This window comes from Trachypithecus francoisi, unplaced genomic scaffold (assembly GCF_009764315.1).
Source record: "Trachypithecus francoisi isolate TF-2019V2 unplaced genomic scaffold, Tfra_2.0 Lachesis_group5, whole genome shotgun sequence".
Taxonomy (NCBI): domain Eukaryota; kingdom Metazoa; phylum Chordata; class Mammalia; order Primates; family Cercopithecidae; genus Trachypithecus; species Trachypithecus francoisi.
In genome coordinates, this window is record NW_022681470.1 from 127,999,704 (window position 1) to 128,012,697 (window position 12,994).

At 38.9% G+C, this 12,994-nt stretch overlaps 1 protein-coding gene across 6 annotated transcripts in view; it reads right to left on the reverse strand.

Moving 5' to 3' along the window:
- The window catches only part of FNBP1L (formin binding protein 1 like), a 100,422-nt gene that overhangs the window by 37,246 nt on the left and 50,182 nt on the right, over positions 1–12,994 (reverse strand). For 5 of the 6 annotated variants that reach the window (XR_004433714.1, XM_033196643.1, XM_033196638.1 and 2 more), the window contains exon 2: positions 11,795–11,910. Coding sequence is in view for 3 of the 6 variants with exons in the window: in XM_033196643.1 (XP_033052534.1) it covers positions 11,795–11,910 (116 nt within the window). In the remaining 3 variants the exon portion in view is untranslated. Of the gene's footprint in view, positions 1–11,794; positions 11,911–12,431; positions 12,568–12,994 lie in introns of those variants that run through there. The other variant, XM_033196640.1, reaches the window with a different exon arrangement.

The following is a 12,994-nucleotide window of genomic DNA, read 5'->3' on the forward strand; positions in this document are numbered from 1 at the left end:
ACCTGAGATGGTTAAAATAATGAATGCGAATGAGGCTACTGAAGAAGTATGAAATGAAAGGTAGCTAAAGACCATCTATTAACACAAATTTAACACGGAAGGAAGAAGAGCTGCTTCAGAAGAACAATAAGGACGAACAGCTAGGAAGATTAGAGGTAAACAAACTATGTCCCACCACCTATTTTTAAAACAAAATTTTATTGGAATGCACTACACTATTTCATGCATGTATTGTCTATGGCTGCTTTGGCATTACAACAACAAAGCTGAGATAACTAAGTTGAGTAGACATATGGGTAACAGAAAACCCAAGAGTCTGTCATTGAAGAGAAGGGATTTCTTTTTTTTTTTTTGAGATGGAGTCTCGCTCTGTCACCCAGGCTGGAGTGCAGTGGCCAGATCTCAACTCACTGCAAGCTCCGCCTCCCGGGTTCACGCCATTCTCCTGCCTCAGCCTCCTGAGTAGCTGGGACTACAGGCGCCCGCCACCACGCCCGGCTAGTTTTTTTTGTATTTTTAGTAGAGACGGGGTTTCACCATGTTAGCCAGGATGGTCTCGATCTCCTGACCTCGTGATCCGCCCGTCTCGGCCTCCCAAAGTGCTGGGATTACAGGCTTGAGCCACCGCGCCCGGCCGGGATTTCTTTTTTAAAGACGTTCTCAGACACGCCAGGTGAGGTGTCTCACGCCTGCAATCTCAGTGCTTTGGGAGGCCAAAGTGGGAGGATCCCTTGGGGCCAGGAGTTCGAGGATGCAATGAGCTATGATCATTGCCACTGCACTCCAGCCTTGGAAAGAGAGTGAGACCTTGTTCCTTAAAAAAAAGAAAAAAAGAAGACAAGACACTTTGGGAGGCCAAGGCAGACAGATCATTTGAGGTCAGGAGTTTGACACTAGCCTGACCAACATGCTGAAAACCTGTCTCCACCAAAAATAAAAAAAATTAGCCAGGCATGGTGGCGCACTCCTGTAGTCTCAGCTACTCAGGAGGTTGAGGTACGAGAATTGCTTGAATCTGGAAGGCGAAGGTTGCAGTGAGCTGAGATTGTGCCACTGCACTCCAACATGGGCGACAGAGTGAGGCTCTGTCTCAAAAAAAAAAAAAAAAAGAGGAAGAGGAAGAAGAAAAGGAAAAGAAGAGGAGGAGGAAGAAGAGGGTGAAGAAGAAGTTGTTCTAAGAAACAGTCAACTCATCAAAGATAATAAAACAGGTACCTAAAATATCCACGGAATTTAGCAATTACCAGGTGATTTAACAGTGTGGTTATGACAGGCATAGTCTCTAACCTATAAATGGGGTTGTGTTCTAGAAATTACTTTTAAGTTCAGTGGTTTTCAAGCACAAACTCATGAACTGCATTAAATAAGTCAAATTTAAGCAAAAAGCATTTCATAGAGTAGTTTCAAAAATTGACATTTGTATATAGCAACATTTTAAACATTGTTTAGGGTCCCAGTCTGTAGTGGACATGTTTTAACTACCTCTATCACTACCCTTCTTCTGCAACAGCTTGTGGAGACACATTTCTGCTCATCAAAAAGCCATGTTATTTCACACACTTCCCAGCCCCCTAACAGTTTGGTAGAACCACGTGATCAATTCTGCATTGGGCTATGAGCTCTCTGTAAGTACAGGCTGAAGCATTTAGAGCTTGTGTACAACCCTCTGGGCTCCCTCACTCTCTGCTGAAGCAACCGTGGAGGTTGAATGATGAGATGAAGATGAAAAGAGTATGGATCCTTGAGTTACCACATGAGCTGTCTGAACTTGTAACAGACTTCGCATGATTAAGAGTGTTAATAAGTAAGTGTTTAGTTAGTTATGTTTAGTCCCTGGGATTTGGAATTTAATATTCTAGTATAGCCTAATATATCCTAAAATACAGCTCCTCCACTGTCATACCTATGAACCTGTGGTCGCGGTGACCACATATTAAGGTCTGGGAGTATTCATTTGATCCAGGTCCATTAATCTAAGCCAATGAAAGTCAATCCTAAAATTTCTGTTGTAATTCTTAGGAAGGCATGCTCTTTTTCTGCTGAAGTTGTTAAATTGATAGGACATAATCTTAAAGCCATGGGAAAAGAGCCTACTGGGAAATTAAACCAACAAAGAGAAAAGCAAAGCCAAGAAGAAAGATCCAAAACACTTCTCTAAGTGCCTGGATCCCTAAATTTTTCACTCAAATAAGCCAGTAAATTCCTTTCTTTGTTTAAACCAATCTGAGTTAGGCTTCTGATACTTGAAAGAATTATGAGTACTACCGACGGTAACCACAGAAGTCATTAATAGCTTAAACATCACATAAATAACACTAATTTGAACTCTAGCTTCTGGGAGGAAAAGCACATGTAACACAAGAGGTAAGGGGAAGAGGAAGAAAATAACTGTATTTTGAACATGCAAGGTAATCCTAAGCAATTTTAAAAATAAATTCATCTTGCTTCCCTGTATGTAAAACTCACACATCTAAAGGTGACTCATCCCAAACCCCAATATTCTGAGCCCTCAGATGCCATACACAGGTCACTAAAGACTCCATTCAAGTCAACCCTGCAACCTGAAAAACTACAGCACTGTCCAAGACATTCTTCTCATTTTTCACCAAATCCAAATTTATAGGAAAACATATGCTCTGAAAGAAGACACACTCAATTATTATGAGACAGGGTCTCACTCTGTCACCCAGGCTGGAGTACAGTGGTGCAATATGGGCTCACTAAAACCTCCACCTCCTGGGTCAAGCAATCCTCCCACCTCAGCCTCCCAGGTAGCTGGGACAACAGACACATGTCACCACGCCTGGCTAATTTTTTTTATTTTTAGTAGAGATGGGGTTTCACCATGTTGGATCCACCTCCCAAAGTGCTGGGATTATGGGCGTTAGCCACTGCCCTGGCTAACACACCAAATTATTAATAGTACTCACTTCTCAGGAGAGGAACTGGGAAGGGACTTGAATTTAAATGTTATAATGATCATATAATGCTTTCATAAAATAAAACTAGGCCAGGCGTGGTGGCTCACCTGAGGTCAGGAGTTCAAGACTAGCCGGGCCAACATGGCAAAACTCCATCTCTACTAAAAATACAAAAATTAGCCAGATGTGGTGGTGTACACCTATAATCCCAGCTACTAGGGAGGCTGAGACAGGAGAATTGCTTGAACCTGAGCAGCAGAGGTTGCAGTGAGCCAAGATCGCGCCACTTCACTCCAGCCTGGGAGAAAGAGCGAAACTCTGTCTCATAAATAAATAAATAAAACTAATAATAAAAATATACAATAAGAATGTATTCTTCCGAAGCAGCTGATCTCATTTGGGCCTTCCGAAAAAACAGTCTAAAGTCAACAAAAAGTCATACAAAGGCATGAATGGTTCAGTAAGTCCCGCAAATCCCTGCTTTGCAGTTTTAACACAATATGCTTATTAGCTCAAATAAATTTTAATATGTAAGTGCAAAGTATTCAGGTCGTTCCTAAACTAAAAATATTTCAGACAATTCATCTAGTTTAAGAAATCTGCCCTTAATGTTACTTCCCCTAGGCTCTTTTTCTGTTCGCCCCTCTTCTAAATCCAGATTCTCCACCAAACTGACAGCAGTTTATGTATGAGACATGTTTTTAGTATGTTGTCATAAATCAGGAGTTGACTAAAACATAACGTTTTATATACACACAGTACATATTACAGAAATTATAATAGATTCCACAGATAAGCTGGTACATTGTTTTGGGGGGGAAGGGGAGGAAGGGAGGGAGAGAGGGAGCAGGCAGAGAGAGAGAGAGAGAGAGAGAGAGAGAGAGAGAGAGAGAGAGAGAGAGTGAATGTATGTGTGGATCCATGTTTTTCTTTTTTTTTTTTTTTTTTTTTTGAGACGGAGTCTCGCTCTGTCGCCCAGGCTGGAGTGCAGTGGCCGGATCTCAGCTCACTGCAAGCTCCGCCTCCCGGGTTCACGCCATTCTCCTGCCTCAGCCTCCCGAGTAGCTGGGACTACAGGCGCCCGCCACCTCGCCCGGCTAGATTTTTGTATTTTTTAGTAGAGACGGGGTTTCACCGTGTTAGCCGGGATGATCTCGATCTCCTGACCTCGTGATCCGCCCGTCTCGGCCTCCCAAAGTGCTGGGATTACAGGCTTGAGCCACCGCGCCCGGCCCATGTTTTTCTATGTACTTTGGCTTTATGCACTTTGGATACAAAAGAAATTAGTGTTGTTCTTTCAGTTGTCAGAGAAGGCTTCTAAATTTAGTGGGCATCTCCAAAGATTATAGCAGTCTATACATATTAGTTATATATGTGATATTAAATATATCACCCTTTTTAATGTATATTTAAGTTGTTGATTCTAATCTTTTTATCCATTCTAGTTTTGTCATGTCTATATTTACTTTTGAGTTTCAGTAAAAATTACAAAATATTCCAAAATTTCTATTCTCAAAACATTAATTCACTTCTATTAAAACATTTTGCAGCTAAGTGCCAGAATGTAAACTATCTCAAAAATCTTAAAAGACTGAGAATCACCTCTATACATTTTCAAACTTTCAACATTTGAGAGGCTGAGTTCTAATTACTGTTTAAGAGGTGATCAATATTCTATTAATTTACAAAATGGAATATAAATCATACCGTTTCTTCCAGCAAAGGATAATATTAGAGATCTGAGACTCACTGACTAGTACCCCTTTTCTTAACCTACTTAAGAGCTGCCAGATTAGCACATATGGCCCAAATTGTGGGCTCAGTTAAGTGACCCAACGATAGTAAACGAAATAGCTGGACCAACGAGATCCCTTTCTGAAAGTTCTAAGACTTTGGACTTGACACAGCTTTGAGGCCAGTATGGGAGCTGAATCTCTAAGACATACAACTGGCACTGTTGGTGACTGTATTTCCTGCCACATGGAGAAAGTCAGTCTGCGCTAAAAGAATAAAGCCACCAACCCACCAAAATGAGGAGAGGGAGGGGGGAAGCGGCAGGGGGAGGAGGGGGAGGCGGAGGAGGGGGAGGCGGAGGAGGGGGAGGCGGAGGAGGGGGAAGGGAGGAGGGGGAGGGGGAGGAGGGGGAAGGGGGAGAGGGAGGAGGAGGGGGAGGGGGAGGAGGAGGAGGAGGAGGAGGAAGCGGAAGAGGAAGAAGAAGAAGAAGAAACAACAAAGGGCTTTGGCTGTGTTTCAGATACTGTCTTTATCTTTTTCTGTGACCTAGCTGTAGACCAAGCCTTCTAGCAGTATGACTATTCCACTTCTTGAACTCAATAAAAAATTAAAATCAATAAATCAATAAATTTATACTGTAAATAAATTTCTCATTCAACTTAAATTAGCTCAAGCTGGAGTTTCCATCACTTTCAGTCAAGAACCTTCTCTCTTACAACTTAAACATAAAAGGCATCCATTGCAAAAGAATGAAACTGGGCCAGGCGCAGCGGCTCATGCCTGTAATCCCAGCACTCTGGGAGGCCAAGGCAGGTGGATCACAAGGTCAGGAGATCAGCCTGGTCAATATGGTGAAACCCCATCTCTACTAAAAATACAAAAATTAGCCAGGCATGGTGGCAGGTGCCTGTAGTGCCAGCTACTGCGGAGGCTGAGGCAGGAGAATCATTTTGTAAAAAGTAAAGTAGAGGTTCCTCTTCAAAGACTTTCCTCCCCATCTAATTAGGAATAAACAGTAACTTCTCTTAGAAGCAAAATGTATTTAAAGACATGTGCTAACATTCTTAAATACCTGCTAGCTGTAATAAGGAAATCAGTGTACTTTATGTTCTTAGCTCCCACAATTTAGCCCAAATATTTGCCCTAGCATGCTCAGACTGGTCCAAGCAAGCATTAGGTCATAGCCTGTTCCTCTTCCTTATTTAAAAGTGTTTTTACCTTTCTCAACATTCCACAAGTTACTTCCTCCTTCCTTTGTTCCCCTCTACCTTTACCTCTTTTTAAAAAGTTCTAAGTTGCTAGCCAATCAGGGTGAGGTCCCGTTCCAGCTAATGGAAACTGGACACACCAGTAGGGTGGATGCGTCAGTTTATAAATGACCCTGTCTCCTTTGTTCGGTGTACTCTCGTGGCACGAGTGTACCCTTTCTGCAGGAAGTAAAAATGGTCTTACTAAATAAATAAAATTTATGTTCAAGTGCTATTTCTTTACGGCTCCGAGGAACAAACATTTCAAACAGTCTGAACCCAGGAGGCAGAGGTTGCAGTGAGCCAAGATTGCACCACTGCACTCCAGGCTGGGCGACAGAGTGCGACTCTTGTCTCGAAAAAAAAAAAAAATGAAGCTGGACCCTTATAACACATACAAATACTAACTCAAGATGCATCAAAGACCTAAAACTATGAAACTGAGAAGAAAACATAAGAGAAAATCTTTGTGATATTCAATTTTGCAATGATTTCTTGGATATGACACCAAAAGCAGGCAAAAAAAAAAAAAAAAAGATAAACTGACTACATCAAAATTTAAAACTTCAATGCATAGAAGGACATAATCAAGAGAATGAAAAGGCTACCTAGAGAACAGGAGAAAGAATTTGCAAATCGTATATCTGGCAAGGGGTTAAAATCCAGAATATACAAAGAACTCCTAAAACTCTAAAACAAAAAAACCAAGTAATTCAATTTTAAAAAACTGACTTGAAAAGACATTTCTCCAAAGATACACAAATGGACAACAAGCATATGAAAAGATCACTAGTCATCACGGAAAAGTAAGTCAGAACCACAGGGAGATAACAAACTCACACCGATTAGGCTGGTTACTTGCAAAACAAGGATGTGGACTAACTGGAAGCTTTGTGTATTGTTGATGAGAATGTAAAATCTTTCAGCCAGACAAAATAGAGTGACATAGAAACCAAATTCTGATAAAGAGGTATGAGAAAAGTAAAACGAGATAGAGACATACCCGAGACAGGGAGGAAAAAGAGGTTTAATTGGAATTACAGTTCCACAAGGCTGGGGAGGCTTCCGACTCATGGCAGGAGGCGAAAGGCACTTCTGACAGAATAGCTGTATTTGGATTGCTCTGTATCTAAGCCTACCAGAAATATATGGGGCTGCTCTTAGTAGACACAATGATGTATATAACACCAACTTGACCACATCACAATGATGTACATGACACCGAACTCCAGTATTAATAGAAAGCTGCTATGCAGTCAAAGGTTCGGCATGCAGTCAGAGATCCTAATTTCTAAACTAAACTGAAACACAGATTATTCCATTACTTATTCATTCAACTTATATTTAATCACCCAGTTCCAGAGGTACCAGGTAGGCTTAGTATGGGGTATAGAAATGCACATAATATAATCTCTGATCAAAAGGAATTCAGAGATTTCTGCTTTGGCCAAAATAATGGCTTCCTGTCTTACAGCCTAATTCTCTTCCACTATACCATACTGCCACATTTGAACCAAAAATTTATGTATGCTCTGGGGTGGAGGCTGGGGAATATAATTTCATACAGCACTATCTCTATGATAGAACTGAATACAATTACTTTTACTAGGAAAAAACTAAAATGATACATACTTATCACATATATAGGGCTCCTTTTTTTACTTAGAAATCTTAATCTCTGTTATACAAATACAATAGTATAAGTTTATTAAAAGAATGATTGATTTCAGTTGCATGTATCTTTGCAAACAAAACACACTCTACCAAGTGATCTGAAGTAACCATTTTCCATCAATCAAAATGGACTTGATTCAATTGTATGTAATTATGTCTTCAAACGTAATTAGATGCTTTATTTTCTATTTACTCCCATCCTCAAACCAAAACCAAAAATCAGTATAAAACACCAGAATAAAGTTAAACCAACACCATCAAAACACAAGAACAGAAGAGTAGAGGGAGAAAAGAAGAAAACAATCTGGAATTGCCAAAGATTAAGAAATTTTAATCTTGCAATATATTTAAAATGTAATTGTTTAACATCATGAATATAGTTGATATGATTTGGCTGTGTCCTTACCCAAATCTCATCTTGAATTACAGTTCCCATAATCCCCATGTGTCATGGGACGGACCAGGTGGAGATAACTGAATCACGGGGGCAGTTTCCCCCATCCTGTTCTCACAACAGTGAGTTAGTTCTCACGAGATCTGATGGTTTTACAATGGGATTCCCCCTTCACTGGGCACTTATTCTTCTCCCTCCACTATGATTATAAGTTTACTGAGGCCTCCCCAGCCATGCTGAACTGTGAGTCAATTAAATCTTTTTCCCTTATAAATTACCCAGTCTCAGATATGTCTTTATTAGCAGCATGAGAATGGACTAATATAACAGTTATTATTTAGGAGGGAAAAAAAAGTGCTGCCTCACTATGAAAGAAATTACCCTCTGCACTAGCAAAAATATGGGGAGTTAACCAAAAGAATTTTTCCCATTAAAGAGGAGGAAACAAACAAGGCAAACCTCTTCCCTTTGGATAAAAGACATACTATAAACAGCAGCTGATAATCCAATCATTTACCAAGTAGTCATCCAAAGCAGCAAATCTCAGTGTAGATCATTTCAAATTAAACATGCTTTCTCTCAACTCTTCATTACTCCTCATACCTCACCACTCCAATAATTCTACCCTTGCTGAGAATCACTGCTATTGAGAATTATCTTTAGAATGGAAATGTGCCAAATTCCTTAAGTGTGCTTTATTCCTTCAAATCACCTATCTAAAGCATCAGTACATAATAAAACCCACTTTCTCAATACAAAATTCTACTTTTCATATCATGAAGTTGTGGGTTCTAGCCACCCTTGCTTCAGTGAACCAGAGCTCAATCCCTTTTTTGCAAGTAAGTGAAAATTGTAATGGTTATTATCAGCCTCAGAACAGAGAGAAGGCAAACAAGTCTGCCATTTGATTAGATGAGTCCTGTTACACTAGCAAAACCCTGGCCATCTCAAAAGCTTTGAGGTCTAAGTAGTCTTGGACAGATAAATATTCCAGATTACTGAAGTTTTGTCTTATAAATTATCAATTTTTCTTTTATAATTTGTGATAGGAATCTCTTTTGAAGCATAACCTCTTCTTAATAACAAGTGTTTTAAATTACAAAAGTAACACACAATCATTGAAAAGACTACAATTCAAAAGTGTATGAAATAAAAGGTTCCTTCCCTTATCATTCCACAAGGGTATCACTGTAACATAATATGGGTGTATTCTTCTAGACCTCTTCAGAATACATACAAATTTTATACAATACTGTATATACAAACACAAGTAAGCAATAAAATGATGTTACTGTACATTCAGTTCTTACTGTACATTCATCATTCAACCTGATGAATAAGGCTTTTAAGTTTTAAAATGTTGGTAAACCTGACTTTTTTAAAACTTTATCTACCACAGTCTTTTTCATCCTTCTTCTACTGACAGGCACTTTTACAAGCAGAAACTGTTTTTTTGTTTTTTTTTTTCCTGCAATGAAGAGTTTTATGCAAACACCTTTGCACACTTGTGTTTTTCTGCAGGGAAGTTTAGAAATGAAAATGCTAGATTAAAGGACAGATTAGACTTTTTAAACATTTTGAGATACACTATTATATTCTCTGCCTTCTTTAAAATAATCTGATTCTTCTCTTGAGGACCCAAGATCATTCTTACCAGTATTTACTTTTTCACTCTGTATAATACAGTGATTCTCTTGGGGGCTTAGAAGTAGGTTCACTTTTCACTATGGTTTGGATATGGTTTGTTTGACCCCAACCAAAACTCATGTTGAAATCTGATCCCCAAAGTGGTGGTATTAGGAGACAGTGCCTAATGGGAGGTGTTTGGATCATGAGGGATCCACCCTCATGGATAGTGGTTTGGTGTCATTTTTGGTAGTGAGTTGTGTTCTCACTCTAATAAGACTGGATCACTTTTTGAGAGTGGGTTTTTTAAAAGCCAGTACTCCTTCAGGTTTTCCTTCTCTCTTCATACATCCACGCTTCCCCTTTGACCCAACAAAACCCTGTGCCAGAAGCTGGGGGCATGCCTTTGAACTTACCAACCTGTACAACCATTAGTTAAATAAACCTCTTTTCTTTATAAATCACTCAGACTCAGGCATTCTGTTATGGCAACACAAAATGAACTAGGGCACTCCTGCATTAAATTTCATCTATTTTTGTAATTTTTAAACCTTTTCCTTTATTGTTTGTCCCTTCACACTGCCATCACTGTATTACCTATAGCATTTTTTCTCATTCATTTCTATTGGAAAAACTGAGAATTTTCCAATAGAAGTCTGAGAATTTAATGTGCTAAAATTGAGATCAAATGAAAATTTAAATAAAATTTTTATTTGTCACACAAGAATACATCTGGTAGCTGCTATTTTAATCTCTCAGAGGCCATTTCAAGCTCTTCTAGATTCTAGAGAGGTAAGGCTCCCAGATCACTAACTTTTGGACAGATGAAACATCATCACTGTGATTATTAATATACTAATAGGCTCCCTGTTTATATTCTCATGTGGAAAATACCTTGTTTAAAAAAACAGGAGAACGATGGATTAGGAAATTAGCATAATGCCATTATTCAGTAAATATCATGTTTACCATTATAAAAATATTATAAGCAAGCTGTTTATGACTCTATTCCATCCCTGCATCCAGTCAGTTGCTTACATGCACTATTATGGTGGATATATGAGGCACTCAAGTATCTCCCCCTTCCTTCTAGGACCACTAGTTTAAATTAATTTTGAGTAACTATCCTCCCCCATCATTAGCTATAAGTCAATATTAGTGAATTGTTCAAGATAAACACATAACCTAACCAAAGTCAGTATGACTAAATGAGACCCTCTGCTAGTATTTCTGGAGAAAAGAAGCTTGGTGCAGGCTTGCATTTTCCCTTACTTTCATGCCCCTTTCCTTTCTTCTATTCCCCCACTCCCTCTTTCCCTCCCTTCCTTTCTCCCCAAAGGTACAATAAAGAAGACCATCATTCTTCTCCAGAACATGGGGGTATGAATATGTAAAACCTAGAGCTAAAGGAATAGAGAGGATGGTATGAATGGAACCTGAGAATAAAGAGAACAAGAGGGAGCACAGCCAAGAAATGGGGCCTGAAGACTATTTGACCCCTGAATCAAAATATGCCTGGACTTTGTAGTCATGTATGCCTGTTTAGGTTGCATTTTTTTGTCACTTCAGGACACTTTTTTATCCTAAATCCTACAGCTAAAATCTTATACTGGTGTCTAGTCTTCAGACTTCAAGCACCATTTTTACTGAATAAGTTCCAGCAACTACTTGTCACAAAGTCCATCAGTTTTAAGACTAAACTTTTCCCTTTAAAACTTTTATCTTCCAAAACACATTCTAGAATCACATTCATTTATAAATATGTAACTGAATACTGACAGAAACAAACTCAGCTCAGCACACACTCAATTTCCAAGTCTTACAAACTCTGAAGAAAAGAGAAACTCTGAAGAAATATTCAATACTTTGAAAAGATGACTAAAGCAAAAAGTTAGGAATAAAAGTATAAAACAGAATAACACCCAGATATTTCTTTTTCCTGGCATTATGCTGCCCAGTTTTCAGATTTTTAAGTGTCTTTCTGGAATGACAGCTATTTGTGATCCAGCTAGTCAATATTCCTTGTGGTACTGTACTGGCCAATGATTTAATTAATCATTAAAACAAACCAGTTACCTAATTCAATCTAATTCTGATGAAAAACATAGAATTTAACCTCTGGAATATCACACTCCTCTAATATCCAACTGTTTAAACATGTAATTTCATTTCTAAAAACTGAAAAAAAATTAACTTACCTCAATTGTTTCGCGTAGTTCTGTTCAATTTCTATCCTCTCTTTAACAAATTTGGCATATCTTTCCAAGAAGTCAATTCCCCATTGTGTATGCTTGTCTAAGCTGTCGAACTGATCCTAGAAAAGGAAGATAAAAATGCATTTTCAAAAGTCTAAAATGTTATCCACATATATTTTAAACAGTTTCTGATATTTGTACAGAGAAGCAATGAGGTATAAAAGGAAAAACCCAGGCTCATCTACTAGTTCCCTCACTTCGCCCATTAAGACCTAGAAACAGGTCCGTAAGCATAAATCTTGCTACTTTATGCCTGAATGTCTTTACAAACATGGCTCTCCCAGTTGCAACACCCTCCCCTGTTCTGCTTTTTGCAGTCAACTCTTCCCCAAATCCCCCCTACCCTGGCCTTTGAGATTCAGTTCAGGCATTATGTCCACCAGAAAATGGTCCTAAACTCTCAGACTTTCTCCATGTCCCCAAGGCTCCCTAAAATTACTATCTTATTCGTTTGCTATACTATATTGAGAGCCAGAATCATGCATTATTCAACTCTGAACTCCCACAGCCTAAGCACCATGCTTGGCACCATAGCAGGTACTCAACGAAGACTTATATAGCTGGACAAAATCAAATATACCCGAGTTCAAATTCTGGGATCTGCCATTTCCGAGATGTTTGAAACTGGGCAAGCTAACAAGGCTCCTTGAATGTTTTCCCATCTTAAAATGGAAATCCCATCACCCACCTAACAGGATTGTGGTGATGTTATTAAACATGTTCTGCAACGCAGGAAACATGATAATGACATACAGTAGAGTACCACTGTCCTACAAGGCTCTTTCAGTCCTCACAGATGCCACCTCCTGCCAGAGAAACCACCATTTCCCTTGCTTTAAGAACAAGCTCCAAACTGACTAATAACTTGGTGCTGTCTTCCTCTCATATATCAAGTCTGCAGTGCTGAAAAAATATTCAAGTATCATCCCTTTCCATATTTACAGCTTCTTTTAAAATCACTTGTGGTTTAGTCACATTATTTACAAATTATCTCCTTTTGACTTTTCTCTTTCTCTACCTTAAACCATCAAAAAGAAATTCTACTCCTAAAAGCAAGTTGCCACTCTATTTCTATTCTTCCAAGAAGCTTTCTGATTATCATCTGGTTTTCAAAATATATTTGAATACAGCAAGAAAATGCAC